The sequence below is a fragment of the Perognathus longimembris genome, chromosome 13 (genome assembly GCF_023159225.1).
Source record: "Perognathus longimembris pacificus isolate PPM17 chromosome 13, ASM2315922v1, whole genome shotgun sequence".
Lineage (NCBI taxonomy): Eukaryota > Metazoa > Chordata > Mammalia > Rodentia > Heteromyidae > Perognathus > Perognathus longimembris.
The window spans coordinates 38,893,092-38,913,771 of NC_063173.1; the positions used below are offsets into that span (position 1 = coordinate 38,893,092).

At 44.8% G+C, this 20,680-nt stretch overlaps 1 protein-coding gene across 1 annotated transcript in view; it reads left to right on the forward strand.

The window, feature by feature from the left end:
- Ldlrad3 (low density lipoprotein receptor class A domain containing 3) overlaps positions 1–20,680 on the forward strand; it is a 238,186-nt gene that overhangs the window by 52,108 nt on the left and 165,398 nt on the right. Inside the window, exon 2 of the mRNA XM_048360270.1 lies at positions 15,569–15,715. Within this exon, the coding sequence (XP_048216227.1) occupies positions 15,569–15,715 (147 nt within the window). The remainder of the gene's footprint in view (positions 1–15,568; positions 15,716–20,680) is intronic.

Here is a 20,680-nt window from a genome sequence, read left to right on the forward strand (position 1 = left end):
AATTTTTTTTTTTTTTTTGTGGCCAGTCCTGGGGCTTGGACTCAGGGCCTGAGCACTGTCCCTGGCTTCTTCTTGCTCAAGGCTAGCACTCTGCCACTTGAGCCACAGCGCCACTTCTGGCCATTTTTTGCTGGTTATTTTGGAGATAAGGTCTTGAGGACTCTGCCCAGGATTGCTTTGAACCTGAATCCTCCTGGTCTCAGCCTCCTGAGTGGCTGAGTAGCTGTCTGGTTTCTTTTAAATTTTGAATGAAAAATAATGCTGTCAAGACAAAGCAAGGCAAGACTCTCTGTGTTTCTCTGTGATGTGTACACACAGCTCTATCTAGAGATAGAGCTCTAGAACTCATGATCAAGAGGAAAGCTTGTGATAGACTCTGGTGGGGACTATTTTTTTTTTTTTGCCAGACACCCCTGGGAGTTTACTGATTACTAACTTTTGAAGTGTTCCCTTTTCCATCATAGTACTTTAAAAATGATACTCACACCTGCCTGTGTGAGATTGTATGTTTTTTCATTTGTTCATTGGCCATCTGACTTTCTTACACTATGATCATGCATTTCCTTTATTCATTTTTCCTCTTGGTTTGTTTGCCATTTTCGTTTTGATTTTTTTTTTTTAGGAGTTCTAGTTAGAGACAACCAAGGATTGTTTTCAAAGATGCATTTAGCAAAAGAAAGAAAGAAAATCATTGGCATTCCTGCTTCTAAAGCACCATAAAAGATCAAGTTGCCCTTTTTTTTTTTTTGGCACTAGTTGAAGGCTTTGGTTTTCTGCTTTGTTTTTATTTAATTAGGTGAAATTTTCCTTCTGGCTGGAGAGTCTCGGCTGTCTGTAAATGCATTATCATCAGGCAGCACGGGGTGGATGGTGATGTGAAGTAGAAAGTGAGTGGTGCCAGCCAGGGCGGGAGCTTGCTGGAACTGATTATCACTGGCAAACTGTACATGGGAGGAGCTGGCCCCATATACACCCTACTTCCTCAAGGAGGTTAGCAGAGAGGCACTGGGTCCATCCAAAGAAAGGTGAGGTAGGCTCTGGGCTTAGCTGTGCCTGTCCTTCTGGTTGTGTGTGTGTGTTTTTTTTTTTCCTAAATAAAGCTAGTGTTCCCCATATCTGACCTTCTCTCTAAACACTTGGCAAGTTCACGTGGAGCCAGTATTCACTTCCCATTCAACCCACATAAAGAATTGGCACTTTCTATATTTGTAAACAGATGGGGCTGCTGGTCCAGAGACCATGAGGGCTTCCAGGAGTGGGTGTAACTGGGGAGACCAGCCCAACATTTACACACCCTTGGGTGACCAAGGCAGGCTCTTGACTCAACCCCACCAGGTCCCTTTCTTCTAGCCAGGCCTCTGGGAGCAAAGAGCTTGTTGTTCTGCCTGTTCTGAATGAGAGTCCCAGCCCCAAATGCCACCCTGCTGCAGCTGTCTCGACTCCCTGGATACAGAAGCAACAAATAAAGGCCAATGGTAGGGTGCTGATGTTTTGGGAATCACCATGGGAGTTGGGAAATCAGCCTCTCTGTGGCTGGAGACCAGAAGGTTGTCTCAATTGAAGATACAGGGCATTGACACTTACTGGTTCCATCACTCTGGATGTACCGGATCATCACATGAATCTGACCTTCACCTTGACTTCTTGTTAGCTGGCTCTGTGAGAATGGTTCATCACTGAGGATTGTTGGATTTGTCCTTGGGACAGCTGACAGCACACACATCATTGTCTATATACAAAGTGCTTGCATACAAAGTGTTCTGGAGGCAACCTGCTGAGGTTGCTGTGTCAAGTTGGGCTGCATTTGAAGTTTGGTTTTGAGCTAGTTTACATTCAAGCTAATCCAGAGGTGAAGATTGCTTTGTAGAAAATTGAAGTACCCATGTCCTTCTCATGAAATAGAATCATAATGTGAATTTGAGATACCTTAGATTCCTGCCCCTCTCTACTTTTCTTAATAAGGAAGCTTGGTTGGGCTGGGATGTAGTTCAGTGGCAAAGTGCTTGCCTAGCAAGTGCAATGTCATGGGTTCGATCCCCAGTACCAAAAAAAAAAAAAAAAGAAAAAGAAAAAAAAAGAAAAGACAAGACAAATAAGGAAGCTTGGGTTAAGTTACTATTCCAGCACGAAGAAACTAGTTCCACAAGTCTTGAACTTTAGAAATGTAGACTATCTGTAGGAGTGGGAAGTCATCATAATTCTTAGGAAAGTATGCTAAGTGGTGACATGCTTTTCATAATATAGCATGATGAAGCACCACCCCTTTCTTTCATCCACCCACCCACACACTCATCTGTCCCTCCTTCTCTCCCTCCTTCCCTCCTTCCCTCCTTACCTCCCTTCTTCCCTCCTTCCCTCCTTCCCTCCCTCCCTCCCTCCTTCTCTCCCTCCCTTCCTCCCTCCCTCCCTCCTTCCCTCCTTCCCTCCCCCCCTCCCACCTTTCCTTCCTTCCTTTCTGCAAATATTCTGTCTGGGCTGTATTAGGGCAAATTTTAAGAGCTTCTCATGGCTGAGGAGGAGATAGGCACACCAACAGATGTTTCTGGGGTATTATAGTAAGTGGTGACACAAAAGGTTTCATAAGTTATGTTGAAAGGTTGTGGGGGAGGGGCTTATGAACTATCCTGGGGAGCCAGGGCAAAAACTCTGGAGAGGCGGCTGGCTGAGACACAGGGCCTCTTGTGCTGACCTACAGGGGTCGTGACCTTTCAAGAGATGGCACACAGTGACATTGGTGACATCACACCAAGTGAGAGATTTGCTGTACAGTTGTATGAAGGATGCCTTTTACTGGCTAAGACTGGAGCCTGGAGAGCTCTAAGTTACACACAGATAGAGGAGGGATTGCTATGAGGATTGTGAGTGGCAAGGATGGGAAAGGCACCTGCGGACCAGTGTGGATTGGAGGTGAGAGAGAAGGATGGTTGGTGGTTCTACCTACTGATGTCAGAAGAATAAGGTTAGAAAATCTGGAAGTTCCATTTTTGGATAAGCTGGGCATGGAAGCATCTTGGCAGTGAGAATTGGAAGGGAGAAACTGTGGGTACAGGATGGAGTTGAAGGAGGAGAACTCAGATGGAGGTGTCACTTGGGGTTATCACCATGAAGGTTGAATCCTACAGTGAACAAGATAGGTTGTCCCAGCATGGTGTATCTTGGTCCTGGGGCTTGGAGCAGAATCATGAGGCTGTTAAGGAGATGGTGTGGGAAGAGAACTCCACAGTGGTTGGAATGCTGGGCCTGGGGGAGCGAGGGAACAGGAGGTTATTGTCAGGTGGGATGGGGAGTAGAGCTTTGGAAAGGAGAAATTCAGTTGGCCTAATGCAGCAGAATTCTGTGTGTGTGTGTGTGTGTGTGTGTGTGTGTGTGTGTGTGTGTGTGTGTGTAGGGGGGGTATGGTGGGGACATTTGGATTCAGGGGTGGGAAGCTTAGGAGGCTGATGAACAAACTCAGGAAGGTGATTGGATGGGACTGAATAGTGTAAAGACTTTAGGTTTCAATCTATTAAATCAGTTAATACAACCTCAGGCTTCACCACGCCTTTGGCTTTTGGCCAGTGTCTTGGTGTTGAGCTGTCCCCATTAGCGAAGAGCAACACAGTAACTGGAAAACCTGGTGCTACACTGTGGACACATTACTCAGTTGAAGAGTGACTTGTTAATGAACAGTTCCCTTCTCCTCTCACCTGGAACAATCCTATTGTATTCAGTTCAGGGTGGATCCTCTCAGAGTTCAGATCACCTTTCCTCTAATTATTAATCACATAGCTACATTATAATGGTATGCCTTGTGAAATGACATATTGTGCATCTACATGACATCTAATTTTTATATAACAGTAACTCTTTAATAGTGAATAATAATACCTTTAAGAAAGGAGCCCTGATTAATCTTATGGCCTCTGAGTACTATCATAAAATATGTGAAAAACTTGGAAGCTCCCGAAAAACTGGGCACCATTTTTTTTTCTTGGAGAGCTTTTTGGTGCTTGTCACACAATGAGGGTGAATACTAATGCTAAATGCTTGAGGTGTGTCTCTGTAGCTCCATTACCACGATGAATGAAACAGTGTTTTGATTTACCTAGGGAGCTGGCCCAGGCTCATTTATTTTACCTAGGGCACTGTTCAAGGTTTTGTCTCTACTTTGTAGACAAGTAAACTTGAGTTATGAGAGTGAACAAAGCCACTCCTTGAGATTGGAAGGAGCAGAACTGAAATGCAGAGCACATGGGCTCCAGTGGTGATAGGAAGGAAAAGAGCTCTGTAATCATACCCCCTTAATTTTTCATCTTGCCTTTGTTTTTGAGGCAGTCATAAACTATCCTTTGCAATCTGGAAAATGTAAATAAGTACATCCTTTTGGTTTACCAAATCTGACAAGTCTCTTGAAAAGGTAAATTGCTCACTCAGAAGTTCTGAAAGCTGTAATCATACAGGGACCAGGAGTCTAGCATTGAGGACTCCCAACAGTAAGTACTTCTTAGCTCTGGTGCTGGCTGGAGGTTCCAAAATCATTTGTTGCAGACATCAGGTAATTGCTCATGCTGGATGGCCTGTCCTGAGTTCGGGGCAGAGGAAGAGGGTCTGTGTGAGCAGATTGTAGAAGTAGGATGCACTGGTTTAATGATTAAGCAAGCTACTTAAAAAATTTTAAAGCTGCACTGGTATTCCCTCCTTGCTTGGTGGTCGCAGGCTCACCTTTTTTATTTCTCTGGCAGGGTTTCCTTCCTTAATCAGAAGTGGTGAGCCAAACAGTTGTTCATTTGCTTAGGCACAATGAAGATTGTGGGTAATTGAAGCAAATCAGAGAGGCCCTTTGCATCCATAGGGAACTGGAGGCAGGTCTGAAGACAGGCTCTTTGGAGATACTTTCTCCTATTGCAGGGGAGAATGGGATGAGCCATCTCTGAGGTGATGGCAGACACCAGAACACAATCTCAGCAGAGACTAGAAACCAGGCTTCTTTGGCCAGCTCCAGCCCTGCCTCAGCCCTACCTGTCAACAGACTGGCAACCTCTGACTCCTAGTTTATGTTTAGACAGAAGGGAGAGCCTTTGGTACTTACCTTGCAGGGAAGTTACTGTTCATTAAAGATGAAAATCAGTTGTTTTAAAATGGTGAAGAGTGATCTAGAATAGGCAGTTGGTGGGTGTTTGGCCTGCTTAGGGACCAGGTACAAGTCACACCAACAGAACAAGCACACTGGGGGTCAAAAAGGAAGTCAGACATCGTCTGCTGGGGAAATGGAGGTTGCAAAGCAAATCCCCTGAATTTCAATGGCGAGTCCCATGAGTCTTTTCTCTTTTGGTCTGCTGCATGACTACATTGTTTGAAAGCGATGGTTCCTCTTTAGAGTTTGGCTCCTACTAGAGATTGCTAGGATCCAGAGGGCTCATGATTTCTTAGGAAGGAGTGAGCTAAGAGGATCATGCGCTAGAATTGCACAGGCAGGTCTGCATTGTGAACTCCACAACTGTCTTCTTTAAACCTGGTCTCTGCTTCCCACGATTGACTTTTCTGAATTTAGTGGGCATTCAGGTCCCAGGCAATCATTCCCAATTCTAGCCAGCCAGCCAGCTATCTGTCTGTCTTGTCTATCGGATGTTAGAAGACTGAGCTTTCCCCAATGTTCAAATGGAGAATTAAGGCCAGAGAGGATAACTTACCTGTCTGAAGTCATACAGCTTGTAGTTATAGTTACTGCTAAGCTTTTGGACACAGGTCTGTCAAACTTCTGAGTGCACACATGGCTCTTTGCATTAACATCTTAACATCTGCTTTCCTGTAGAAAAGAGGGACAAGGTACAGGACACAGCTTTTATTTTCTCCCCCCCCCCCCCCCATGTTACATACCAGCTCTTGTGTGTTCCTTAGTGTGTAAAGCCACTTAAGCTGCTGACAAATCAGAGATTTGACTGCCCCAATCAAGCCTCCTTTACTGAACCAGTGGCCCCCCACATTGAGTGGTGAGGAAGGAGGAAGATGGGGCTAGTTTAAGGAAGAGGGTTCCTTTGTTGTTTTTTAAGTGGTTTTTCAAACTCTGGTTTCTTAGGGAGTTGATATGTAAGACTATTTAGTATCTGACTTGCTGGCTAGGCCTTGCTATTCTTACTGTTGGAATGCTATAACTACATGTTGGGAGGGTAAATCTATTTTGTGAGATATGTTCATTCTTCCCCTCCATAATCGGCTTTTACTCTGCTACTGTTGCTGCCTTTCACAAAATGAAAAGCATTTATAATAGACTGAATCTCCTCCATGGACATCTTGCTCTTTCTTTCCAAGTGTGAACACTTGTCCCCTTTGTCTCTCATTCTTTTGTAGTTGAGGGTTTTGTGGAAGCCTAGATTAGTGGCAAGTGATTCCATGTTTCTCTCATAGGTTTTTCCATATATCAATATCGCCTTTATTCTTTGTAATGGATTTTGTTCATGGAACATGTTTTTAAACCACAGGGAAAAACAACACTGAGCAAACTTAGGTGCTTTACTAGTAACCCAGTTCCTAGTGTTCTGATTTCTTGTGTGTATGTGTGTGTGTGCTGTTCTTAGAATTTGATTTCAGGGTCTAGGCACTGTCCCTAAACTTTTTTGGTTTAGGCTAGTGCTCTACCACTTGAGACACAAGCTCCGCTTCCGGCTTTGGGGCACTTTATTAGAGATAAGAGTCTCATGGACTTTCCTGCCTGAGCCGGCTTTAAGGTATGGTCTTTAGAGTTCAGTCCTCTGAGAAGCTAGGATGACAGGTGTGAGCCACTGGTGCCTGGCATGTTGTGATATTTTACCCTGCTTGTTGAATGTTGTTTAAATTAAGAAAGACAGTTGAAGTTAATTACTAACCTCTCTGGTCCCATTTGCTAGAGGAAATCATGGTCCTGAACTTGATATTTATCCTCCCTGTACATTTAAAATATACTTTTTGGCCTGGGAATATGGCCTAGTGGCAAGAGTGCTTGCCTCGCATACATGAAGCCCTGGGTTCGATTCCCCAGCACCACATATATAGAAAACGGCCAGAAGTGGCACCGTGGCTCAAGTGCAGAGTGCTAGCCTTGAACAAAAAGAAGCCAGGGACAGTGCTCAGGCCCTGAGTCCAACCCCAGGACTGGCAAAAAACAAAAAATAATAAAATAAATATACTTTTCCATCTCCATAGATTCATTAAAATAGCATGTGTTACCCTGGTGCCATTGGCTCAGGAAGCTGAGATCGGAGGATCTTGGTTCGAAACCAGCCTGGGCAGAAAAGTCTTTTATCTTCAGTTAACAACCAGCAAGAAGTTGAAAGTAAGAGCTGTGGCTTGAGTGGTAGAGCACTACCCTTGAGTGAAAAAAAGCTTAGAGATAGTGCCTAGCCCAATACCCAAGTTCAAGCCCTAAGACCAGCACATGTACATGCAACACACACACACACACACACATACACACGATTGAACTTAATGTAGATGATAGTCTGCAACTTGCTTTTATTGTGTAGCATTAAGTTTTTCAGAATTATCTACGTGGATTCATGCTATGCCACTTCATTCAGTGAGCAATAGCATTTAATTGGATGCATCTCCCTGTGTGAATGGGCTTTGTTGGCTTCACTCTGTTCCCCTTCTGATGAACGTTTGGCTTGTTCTACAGCTTTGTTCTGCTGCTGTAGTTCTGTGCACTGTGTACATTTGTCCCCAGCCTAGGATGAGTACTGGAAGGTGATAGGCTACATGTAAGCATCCCAGCTTCATGATGAGCTGCCACATTGCTCTCCAGAGTTTCTTCATCAGGTGCCACATGTAGGTCCCTGTTGCTCTTCTCATCTCCTTGCTACTTGAGATGCCATACTTCAAGTTTTTGAAAGTCTGATGGTTAAGAAGAGAGCTTCCTTATTCCCTTAATTATTCTTTGATTGTAAGTGGCATTGAGTGCATATTAAGTGGCTAGTTGAGTTTTCTCATCAGTGGAAGTACCTGTTTCTATGCTTTGGCCATTTCTATGTCAGATCACTTTTCTTATATAGTTTTCTTATATAGTTTTATGAGAGAATTCTATATATTGACACTTTGTGGATCTGATATGTAGCGGATCTCATCTCTCAATGAGTGACAAGTCTTTTTACTTTGTTTTATCTATTAATGGCTAAGAGTTTTACCTTTGAAGGCAATTGTGTTGATGAGGCTTTCCCTTTTTTCTCTGTGTTCTTATGGTGGAGCATGATATCTTATTTTGTCCTGAGGTTATAGAGATGTGCTTTAGGGCACATTTTTGCTTTTCTGACCTCACTTCCTGGTTGGTGCATTCCATTCTTGCCCTGCATGAGGAATGGGGGGAATCTGCAGATGATGGTTGGTTGCAGAATGATTCCCAGTGACTGTGGAGATGGCTGCATCTGTCCCTGAGTACCTGGGCCTAACCTTGGCATTGGCCATGTTCCTTCATCTTCACCTTGACCCTGTGGCTATTTCTGAGAGCTGTTCAAGTGCAGTGTTGATCGACCTGACTTTAAGCCTAGCTTATGGCCAGCCTGATAAAATTGATTGGGAAGCTGTCTGCTCTCCTCACCTTCTATGTAGCCTCACTGCTTTCCCACTGCTGCTGCTGGAAGCTGCAAAGGCAGAAAGCCTGGGTAGTGGTTCTTGGCCCACCATTGATGAGGATATGGGTATGTGTGAAGAGAGAACACAGAAGCTCTTGGCTTCTGGTCAGCTCTTCCTCCAAACTTCAAAGTTTCTGCAGACCCAACTTGATTAATCCAAAGCATTTTGAACCATAAAGTGTCAGTGGGTTCAAGGCAGATTAGACAAACTGCCAGAACTCAAGTATGTCAGCATTGGAAAGGTACTTAGGGGTCACTAGGTTTTGTCCTCACATCTCAGTCAACAGTCATTTGTGGAGAATGTGGCAGGCATCTGCCACTTGCTCTGCTGAGGACGCCATAGTGACATGATAGCCAAGGTCCCTCGGGGGAAGAGGACACACAAGGAACAATAGGTTTTTTCAGTGCCATCAATCTGACAGGATAGATAGGAAGTGTCTTGAAACCTGACTCCTCTGTCATTTCTTACTTTACAAAGATCTCTTGTCTTGAGGTACAGAAGCTGATTGGCAAGTGGACCACAGCCAGCCTACCACCTGTTTCTAAACATTCCTAAACAATGAATGGCATTTACATGTTTGAATAGCTGGGTGGGAGTGGGGGTATACATATTGCAGGCACTTGCAATAGATTTTGATGATGGGGAATGCTAGCCTCAATTAACAGAAATTAGTTATCCTTCCCTTTCCAGGGAGAATTCCACACTTGTCCTTGTAGACTTACATCACAGAAAACTGTTCTTGATGATTAAGAAAACATTTTGAATTTTATCAGTAAGAACTTCATAGAATATTATTTTCTCTCATATAGATTCCTTAGTCTGTCCTCTTGGCCTGAATGCTGAAATATTACCTGGCCACTCGTATACTGTTCTAGTTAGGTGACCTTGGGCAAGTTACTTCTTGTGCTTCAGTTTCTTCCTCTGCAAAATGAGCAGAATGCCGATTTCTTGCCTATTGTAAGAAATAAAAAAGAACTGATGTTAAACTCCTGCCAAGTTTAAGTGATTCAATAGATATTAGATCTTCTCTAGTGAAAAGTCAATAATAATCAACTTCTTGAGGGTGGTTAAAGGAGCCCAAGGGGAGGAGCGGCCAGGCTGGGGGTGGGGCACAGGATGTACCTGCAGGTCAGTGTCATGAAAGCACCACTTCTTGCTATGGCTGTGAGATCCCGGGACTGTGAATGTTGGATCTCCTGAGGGCTGTGTCCAATGGTGCTGGCAGATTCCCACTACATGAATGCCACTCCAGCATAATTTTCTTCATGAAGTGCAATGAAGCAGAGCTAAAAAAATGTAAGTAACAGCTTCAAGTCCTTAACGAGGCTATAAATACAGGAGGAAAATAATTTAAACAGCCATTTCCTGGTGGAAAGCTGTCCTTTTCCTACACCTCTCCACTTCATCTTTGCTTGCTTCATTAATATTAGCCACTGGCTTTCTTTACACTCTCATTTTTTATAGGAAGGAACCAAAACATTTATTATTTCATGGGAGAAATAAACTGTGTGGTGTATGGACTGTGGTAGATGGCTGGGCTCACTTACTATCCTGGTGACTTGCTCCATCTGTAGTTGGTTCCCAGTGAATAACTGTACATGTTCTTCCTTTGGGCTTGTAGACAGTGTTATCAAATCTCTGAATACCCAGGGCCACCTTTCTTAGACCATAGCAATCTCTCTAGGTTACATCTTTGTTGGTCAGATGGGCATATATGAAGGTAGGGCTTGTGGAATGAGCTCATGTGATAAGGGTGGCGTGCAGCCTGGATTGCGATGGAGCCTGAACCATATCTTCTTACCACACAGACATCCTTGCGTGACCACTCTTTCTAATGACAGCTAAAGTGTGCTCATCGCCAGAATCCAGCATGAAGTGTTTCATTTAATGAGAACTGAATGGCTCTGGGAAATGCGTAGGACAGATGTCTGGGGTTCTGTCTGGTACTGATGCCATCATCAACACAGACTCCCTTCAGGGATCCTGGAGAGATGTTCAGAAACAAACCTACTGCCTGAGTAGGTGCCCATGGATATGATATGTGCATGCATGAGTATGTCTTTGTGAGTGCATCTCAGAGGCAAGTCACAGGGAAAATAATAGAGAGCAACTTCCAGTGGGCCTCATAATACCATATTTGTTGGCCCATGGCAGTGGAAAGAGGTTGTTCATTCTCGGGAGAGATTTTAGTTGAATTCTGAGATCTGCAGAAGTGTGTGTTAAACTGTCAGTGTGTCTGTGCATAGATACATTTGTATGTCTTGCTTGCTGTGTTTGTTGAGCCAACAGACCTGGATTGTCAGGATGCAGAGGAGAATAAAGGCTAGGCTGTTGGTCAGAAATCTGAAAGCCAGGCTTGTTGATGGTTTGCAGATGTCAATTCTGCGTTGAACCCAGCCCAAGGTGCCTCTTGGGAGAGAAGATGAGCAGAGAGTAAGGAGAGAATCACACAGGATTTCAGCTGGAGAAGGGAGAATTCCAAATTCTCAGCTGGAAAAATCTGCGTCACTCATTGCACGATCTGAAATGATTCTGGTGGAATGCCACAGCTGTTGGCGTTTCTGTACTTGCCCAGTTCTGTTCCCCTCATCAAGCAGAAATTTGTGAATGTCACGGATTACAGGGGAAGCTGCCGTAGCTGGCTGCTTGCCTCTGTCCAATACAGAAGGACTTGGTTTTCATTGCTTTTCTTCTTCTTCTTCTTCTTCTTCTTCTTCTTCTTCTTCTTCTTCTTCTTCTTCTTCTTCTTCTTCTTCTTCTTCTTCTTCCTCTTCTTCCTCTTCTTCCTCTTCTTCCTCTTCCTCCTCCTCCTCCTCCTCCTCCTCCTCCTCCTCCTTCTCCTCTTCCTCCTCTCCTTCTTCTTTCATTCTTGATACAGATGGTATAGTTATTTTAAATAAGTGATACGCTGCAGTGAAAATGGATAACACTGCTAAAAATTTTAACTTAGTAATAATAATAATAAAAACCACCAGAGAAGGGAAGAAGACAAGCCCCAGCTAGCCAACTTCGTGCTAATGCTTGTCCTTTCTCAATTCTAAATGTGACCCAGTACACTGAGATGAAATCAATATTTCAGCCACTAGGAAGCCCAGCTGTTGGGCTGCAATGCTCTCCAACCTCTTTTAAAGCAGGCTGGGTAGTCATTTACTTGTTGAAGTCCAGACAGCCCCTTTTAAAATACGTCCCCTTTTAAAACTTTCTGTGTGCAGATCCTACTCACATTGCAGGGAAAAGTACTAGGGATGAAGAATATGCTTGCATTTGTATTTGTATATATTTGTATGAAGAATATGTGCAGCATTTGCTTTTCCTTTTTAAGAGTCCTTCCAGATAATTCTTGAGGATCAAGAGAGTGACCCCAGGTGCCTGGAATATAGAGCTGAGCAAGGTAGTGCTTCTCTGCCCCCAGTGAGCATTCTGTCCAGAAAAGGACAATGTAGACACATCACACTTAGGTATAAGTTGGGGAAAAGGAAAATTGTTAACAAAACATGACCAGAGTGAACAACCAAGCCACCATTCAGGCTGGGTGTCCCTAAAGGGGTCTCAGAGTTAGCGATTTAAATTGAGGTGGAAGGGTGAACACGAGGATGTTAGTTGGTTGGGTTGGATTGCTCTGGCAAGCCCATGACATAAGGTGGATTGAATTGTCTCACAGTTCTGGACATCTGAGATAAGGTGTGGGCAGGATGATTTCTTCTCAAGCCTACCCCTCCCACCTCCATTTGTAGAAGGTTACCTTTAAATTCTTATCGCCTAGTGGTCTTCCCATTATGCTTCTGTCCTAATTCCTTCTTTTTTTTTTTTTTTTAAAGAAGTATTCCAGCTGTATTGCATTAGGGCCAACTTGTGGCCCTCATTTTAATGTTATTTGCTCTTTAAAGACCCTGTCTTTAAATTTACTGCTCACATTCTGAGGTACCAGGAGTTAGGACTACAGTATATAAATTTCAAGGGACAAACTTCAGTCCACAGCATCAGATGAGAGATGAGCTGAAGGTTCACTGGTGGCATGGTGGGAGGCCTTCTGGCCTGGACGATATTGGTGAGGTCAAGGGAGTGGTCCCAAAGGAAGTGTTAGATGTGAGTGGGTGGGGCAGGATTAAGTTGGGCTGTGTAGATCCTGGAGAGTTTGAGATTTATGATTTGTCCTTAAGGATAAAGAGGAACTGAGGGACAAAGGGGATAGATAGGGTTAAAAAGTGGTGGACATAACATGTGTCCCATCAGGGCACTTGTTCCCATACTGCTTTGGGCTCCTCCTCAAATATTTCTTCTTCCTATGATGCTCTGGGTGCCTGCTCAACCAATGAAAAGAGCTGAGGTGGTACATGCACAAGCTAAGGAGAGGAAATATGGGAGGAGCTCTATACTATAAAAGCTTCCCTATGGGAGAAGTCCATTGGACTCTTCATTAGGATGAAGAGTCTTGCTACTTCCTTTCACAGCTTTACTTTGACTTCCAAACAAACTTACTCTGTTTAAACACTTTCCTTCCTTTTAATGCTTTAATGGGCAGAGACAGGAAGCCTGTTTTTCTAAAAGGTATCAGAACTATTAGCTGCATTTAAAAACGTAACTCTCTGTAAAGATAAGGATCTGGAAGGAGAGAGCAGTGTTGGGTAGCAGGTGGGTTTAACCCGGGATTTCTTTACCCTAGCTCCATTATTTCTGGTGAACAGTTCTTAGTTCTTATCCTGTCCTGCAGGATACAAAGCAACATTCCTGACCTTTCCATGCTAAATGCCAATGGCACCCTGCTCCTAGTCATGACAACCCTACATGTCCTTAGGAACTGACACATTCCCTTCAGGACAACATTGCTCCCTAACTAGACCACTGGCTGCAAAAGGGATTTGTTGTTTGGTGCCAATTGTGAGACCCACTGGATGGGTTTGAGGAAGGTTTTGAAAATAGAACAAATAGGTTGCAATTACCTTCGCCTTGGTGCTTTTGCTTTGATATTCTTGGCGTGTCCCAAAAGGACAAAGCTGTGTGTAGGAGGACTGGCACCAGGAGAGCAAAGAGGATGTTCTTCTCTTTGTTGTCATCCTCTGGGCTCCGTCCTATCCCATGGCTGGTAGAAACACCTGCTGTAGTGGACATGGTATCTAATCTCTGCATTTACATTCGTTTGTTAAATCCTTCTGCGACCAGCCTTATTCAGCTATCAGGGCAGGCACGTTGGAATCTAATCTGACCAATTTTCTGGTTCTGGAAAATCGTTTGTCAGAACAAGATCTCACAGTTATACTGGCTTTTCCCAGGGGTGTGTGTGTGGTGGTGGGGCGGGGGAATAATGCCTGGAAGAATTAGCTTTGTCTACAGAAGTAAGTGTAAGTGACTTCCAAACAAAATACAGTGACAATTCTGCATTCCTTGGCCCTGGTGACACCCAGAACAGCTGTTAAGAAACAGCTGGAGTGTGTGGTTTCTGAATGGAGTACTTGGTGTCTGGCTAGGATCCAGCACTAGGCTAGCTTCCTCCTTATCAGACCCATCAGCATCATGACCTTTCACTTGGAGATAGTGCACTGATTTTTATATCCTTCTCAGGGTTGATGGTGACTTTCTGGAGCCATCTTCAGAGGGAATCTGGTGTTGAGCCTAGACTCAGTGGGACAGAGTGCCATGATTGATTAATGATACCTGATTGGGTAGTAGAACAAAAGAAATGGTAGCATAATAGGTTTGTAATCCCTAACAGTCAGAACACATATTTTTATCCATGTTCTTCTGGGCTGAGCCTTCTTGTATCTTGTCCCATGTCTTTGCTGACATTGTTCTCTGGACCTGAAGGGTCCTTGCTTTTCATCCCTATGTATTTCTCAAACTGGAAATTCTACCTCTTTCCTGGAAAATCTCTCTCTCTCTCTCTCTCTCTCTCTCTCTCTCTCTCTCTCTCTCTCTTTCTCTCTCTCTCTCCCTCCTCCTCCCCCTCCCCCTCGTTGCATCTAATAAAGGCCAGATATTTAATATAGCAGTGGTACCAAAGTTAGCATGTGTGTGTGCCTTTACAGCCTGAAGGAAGGAAGGACCTCCAGCTTTGTATCTTTCACACATAGCACAAGTGGTTGGTCCTAAGTGCCGAATAAATGCTCTTTGAATGAATGGGGAGTGAGGGTGGAGGTGGAGGTGGAGGTAGGGCTCTGGAGCTGCTGTTAGCTGAGGGGCTGGTCTTTTCTCCTTTCTCCAAGCTTATTTTACATCCCCCTGGCTCCTTATCTCCCCAGCTATTGATCTCACTGACTGATGAATCTGGTTAGTTGGATGATTTTCCAACCTTCGTCTGCCTGCCATCATCATTTCACTCTTCTCTATTTGCTTTCCTCATGGTGGCTTGGTGTAGGGGCCTTGGCACTTTCTAATTACTTGGTGAAGTTGAACCTGAACCTTGGGCTTGGTTCTAAACCTCTAGTAACTCTTGGCAGGCAGTGTAGCAGTCAGACTAGCCTCCTGGGGGTTAGAAGGCCTGAGTTCAAGTTTCATCTTGGCTTTTCCTATTCACACAACTTCAGGCAGGTCAGTTTGTCAGCCCAGGGCATCTTATTTCCTAGAATGAAGTGATCTCTCAGTATTGTTGCCAACTTGGCCTATATCCAAGGACTCTGGGATTGTAGGGACTGTGAATCTAAGGCCTGGAAGGCTCCTGCAGTTCTTGCTAACAGAGATATCGGGAGTCCAATGCACATTCTTATCTGCATTTTAACTTATAGCTGTTAAACTGCTTGCTAGTGAAGAACTTTTGGGTTTTTATGGCCAGTCTCTTTGAGCATCTATTTCGTGCTTGCCCTGTAGTCTTTCCAGCTTAGTATCTCAGAATCTGTAGCAGATAGGTGGAGCAGTTCATCAGGCCAAGAGGCTAAACTGAGGCCCAGAGACCTCCTGGAAGTCTCACCTATGATCTTTCTAGCTGGGTGGAGAGTCAGGCCCTGATTGCTATTGCTGTGTCTTCTGACCACCCTGCTCGCCTCTCTCTTAACAGAGAGCCAGCTGCTCCCTGGGAACAACTTCACCAACGAGTGCAATATTCCCGGCAGATTCATGTGCAGCAACGGGCGCTGCATCCCAGGTACCTGGCAATGCGACGGGCTGCCCGACTGCTTCGACAAGAGCGACGAAAAGGAGTGCCGTGAGTGACCTGCCTGCGGTTGTTGTTGGGGATGGCTGCGGGTGACATCCTGGTACCAGGAGAAGAGGCCTAGATCTGGATGCTAGCTCTCCACCTGCAGGGAACGGACCTGGCATTGCACTGGGGGCTGCCTGACCCAAAGCCCATGCTGGTGACAGTTTTAAGAGTACACAGTGGAGTTACCTTGATGTGGCCAAATTCCAGCACGAAGTGGAGGCTGAACCCATCTGCATTGCTTCCCCTTGTTCTCTGCTGCTGGGTGCACTCTGGGCCTTCTCAGGGGTATTATCTTCATATGGGCACCGCCAGGTAGTGATGGTCTTGGTGGTCCTTCCTGCCTCACTTCCTCATTCAGCCTCCTTCTCATTTTGTGCACAGAAACCACAGAGGAGGTCTAGGTTGAGGATCAGCTGCAAGAAAGGAGGGATGTGAGTTGAAGATTCTAGGTGTCCACTGATCATGCCCTCACTGAGTTCCTCCTCCTTCCTCCTCTTCCCCTCCTCCTCCACCTCCACCCCTTCCCTTTGTCTCTGCAGAGGGAACTTGGCCATGGATCTTTGCCGGGCTAGATTCACCTCCCCTGGTTCGGGGATGCTAAGATTACTCCCTCTTAAGTGTGTTCCCCTTTTCACCCTCTCCCCTGGACGCCTGACCTGCGGGCGCCCAAGGTGGAGTGAAGGGACACGGGTAAGCCTCAGTGCATGTGGCCGAACCAGACTCCTCATGCCCTTCAAAAAAGACACGGATGCGTGGGAGTCCTGGAGAAAGCCACAGGGGCATTCTGGTTTATTCAAAGGAGGTGCCAACAACTTATACCCCCAGAGGCGTGCGCAGGAGAGGGGCTAACGATTGGCTAAAAGAACTAAAAGGTGATGTCATAGAACTTCCTCTATGGGCGGAGACCACAGCCCCCCAAGGACTGGGTTTTTGGGATCCCCGCCATTGTACACATGCTAGCTCCCAGGGGCGGGGGCTGCTTTGCTTCTCTTTCTGTTGAAGCCTGAAGTTGGGAGGGACTACCTTCCACAGCCCCAGGGCTGGGGGAAGGGCAGTGTCTCTAAGGGAGCCCTAGTTGCCCTTCCCCACTTAAGGCCAATCTGAATCTCCAACAGGTCTTTGCCTTGCTTCTTCGACAGATGGAAGCATCAGGAGGGCAGGCACAGGCTTTCCTGAAGGGCCACCGTCTTGGGACCACCTGTTTTGACTCATGAGCTTTGGGAACCAGCCATGTGGCCTCTCTGTCAGGAGGACTCTGTGTTCTGGCTCCGAATCTGCAGTCTCTCTTGAAGCCAGCAGAGGAAATGGCTGAGGATGGGATAATGACTTGAACTGTTGGCATCACTCTTGCTGGGGATTTAAAGTCCAGGCCATTGACGCACAGGAAGGAGTGCTGGATTTGTAGGCTACCACAAGGCCATCCAGGGAGCCAGATGCTCGCTCACTTTTCAATGTATGAATAAAGGCGGCTGCTGGCCCAGAGACCGGCCCGTCACCTGGCCCAAGTATTCCCCCAGGCCTGCTCCTGTTCTTCAGACAAGTTTTAGAGAGGGAAAATTGGGAATGAGGGGGAGACTATTTCCTTTGTGTGATTTTTCTAAAATAGAACATTAGACATAATGCTTTCTTTTTCTGTGTCCCCCCCCCCATTGCTTTTGAAAAGTGCTATATCTATTTCAACTTCTTTTCTATTTTTTTTTTCATGGCTTCTAAGCGGCTAGAAATGTAACACTTGTAATTTGAGTTTCAAGTAAGCCAGCACATGTGAGCTCCATCATTTGTCTAGTTGTAAGGATTATTAAATACTACACAGGTGTGGAATTGCTTCTTTTGGGGAGATGGTTTGTTTTCTTTAGCTCTGGTCATGAGCTAACTGGGAACATTGGGCCCGTGAGAAGTTTGTGAAGGAGTGCAGGGTTTAAGCCCTATTATCGACCAAAAAATAGTATAATAGAAAAACCTTTCCTTTTTTTTTTTTTTTTTTTACTTATGCTGCTGAAGATACTTAAGACCACTTGAAGAATTGATGCATGCCTAGCTGACAGAAATGCATGGTGGCTTCAGCCTGAAACAGGGCAGCAAGGCTGAGCCTGCATCTCTTCAAGGACACCTCTGGAGCAGCTGATCGATCTGTGCCAATTTCCTCCCCTGCCTTCCGCAAGTCACAAAACCCTTTGTCTTATTCTTTGGCATAACTGGGTGCTTTAGGAGAGGGCTAAGCATCCAGTGTCCTTGCAGAGGTCAGGGCCTTTAGGGCAGAGTGATACTTTGACACTAACCGGATAATATGCAGAGAGAGAGAGAGAGAGAGAGAGAGAGAGAGAGAGAGAGAGAGAGAGAGAGAGAGAGAGAGAGTTAGAGACACAGAGAGGGAGAGAGGTGTCTTGTGGTGGGACACAGCCAGTGAGCAGCTCTTTTATATCCATATCAGAGGCCAGATTTTTGGGACAGCAAGAAATGTTATCATAATGGTAACAAAATGACATAGTGTAAAAACTGAGGGTAGGGAGAGGAGAAAAACAGAAGAATCATATGAGAATCCATATGCTAGTAGACCCAGCTGTCTTGGAAGCTGTCACTCAGGTGCCTTTCTGTTGTCATCACTATGGGTGTCCTGTTTTGCATTCCTAGTTTTTCTATGTAGCATTGTACCATGTTATTTTCTTTTTTCTGTTTTTTTTTTTGTTTGTTTGTTTTTGCCAGTCCTTGGGTTTGAACTCAGGGCTTAGACACTGTCCCTGAGCTTCTTTTGCTCAAAGCTAGCTAGCACTCTACCACTTGAGCCACATCACTATTTCTATATGTCATCATATTCTTTTTGTATATTTGTCTTTTACATTTGAGTGCCTGGAAACAAGTCCATTTTTTGGTATTTGTTACACTATAGCTTACTTAAGTTATTTGTTACTTCTCATTACGTTTTATTTATGGTTTTGTTGTTGTTTTCCGTGCTGGGGATGGAACCCAGGTTTTTGTACTTGCTAGGCAAGCACTGTACCCTTGAGCTACCCCCTCCCCTCACCCCCCCTCCCCAGCCCAGCATTAACAGCTTCCTTATAGCCACTTTGGAAATGACGCACCCTGTTGTGAACATGAGGGTGGGTACAAGTTTGCTTCTGTTTTGATAAATTTCTTTAGGCTGGAATTCTTAGAAATTAAATGGTTGAGCTGGGGAGTGGAAGCTTTTTCTGGCTCTGCAGACAGACTGCCCACTTGTTTGCTAAAGGTCTGCACTCCTTTGCTCACGCAGGCAATGCCTGAAAACTGGGACTTTATTTTTGTCTTGGCAAGCATTGAGTAATCTCTTTTAAAAACATAAGGTTGTTTGTGCGTTTTTTTTTTTGGGGGGGGGGTTAATTTAGTAGTTGAACACAGTTAATGTAGTTAAGATTTTTTTTTTTGGCCAGTCCTGGGCCTTGGACTCAGGGCTCGAGCACTGTCCCTGGCTTCTTCCCGCTCAAGGCTAGCACTCTGCCACTTGAGCCGCAGCGCCGCTTCTGGCCGTTTTCTGTATATGTGGTGCTGGGGAATCGAACCTAGGGCCTCGTGTATCCGAGGCAGGCACACTTGCCACTAGGCTATATCCCCAGCCCCAGATTTTTTTTTAAATTAATGAGGTTGAATGTTTTCCCATACCTCCATTTACTACTGATTATTCCTTGTGAAATATATATTAGTGGGCTATTATTAATTTTCATCTGGGCCAATGCTTTACATTCTTTTCTCTGTGCCTCTGGGGAGGGAATCTTGTGTAGTTTTGAGAAGAGGCTCATTTAGGAAAACTTGGAGTATATTTCTGCTCTTTATTGGTAGACTGGCCTAAGTGATCTTTTCCCTTTCCTTCCTTTCCCTGCTTCCCCCTCCTCTCACCTTCTCTGTATTAAAAGGAACTGAGGTATGTTTTAGGAAAACATAGCTGCTTGCTGAAAGGCCTGATTATGTAGAAGCCCTTGTGTTGACTTATGGAAGTCCTTTGAACTGCATTGTCCTAGGCATCTCCCATTTTATTAACTTAGTAGATCGTCACAAAAGCTTTATTGGGAAGTAACTGTCCTCATTTCCCGATGAGGAAGCTGAGCCACAGTGCGATTAGGATTACACAGAGCTTGTTTCTGGGCCCAGATGGTTCTGAGTCCCTCCTCCTCCAGCAGAAAACTCCCCCTGGGGTCTTAGCGTCTTTCTGAAAGGTTTAAGTCACTCCTTCATCAGAGAACTCCAAAGGGGTTCTTTGAATATTTCTCTATTAACATCTGTTACCCTGCTGTGTAGGTTCCTGTGGATTGTATGTTGTCATTGATGTATTATCATGACTATGTTCATTCAGGCTTCCATTGCTATAATGAATACCTGAAATAATCAACTTAGACATATAACAGTTTATTTTGGTTCACAATTTTAGAAGCATTAAGTGGAAGCTCTAGTGCTTAGGGCCTGTCTTGAGATAGCATATCATGGTGGAGTGAAGATGCTTACTTCAAGGCCAGGAATTTAAAAAAAAAAATGGTGGCTCATGTCTGGAATTTTAGCTATGAGGGAGACTGAGATCTGAGGATTCTAATTGGAAGCCAACCCTGGCAGGAAAGTTTGTGATTCTTATCTTCAATTAACTACCAAAAAGCCAGAAGTGGATCTATAGCTCAAGTGGTAGAACACCAGCCTTGAGCGTAAAAGCTAAGGGACAGTGCCAATAAGGAGAGAGAGAGAGAGAGAGAGACAGAGAGAGACAGAGAGAGACAGAGAGAGACACAGAGACACCCCATCACCTTCAGGGGCATAGTGCCAATGACTTAAAGACCTCCTGGTAGGCCACACTTCTTACATTTTGTCACCTCTCAACAGTGCCACCCCGGGGACCGAACCTTTAGCACATGAAACCATTGAGGGACATCCAGGAAATAAATACTTTAAAAAAAAAATAAAGTTTTGTAACTCTGTGTGTGTGTGGGGTGGGTGTGGGTGTGTGTGTCT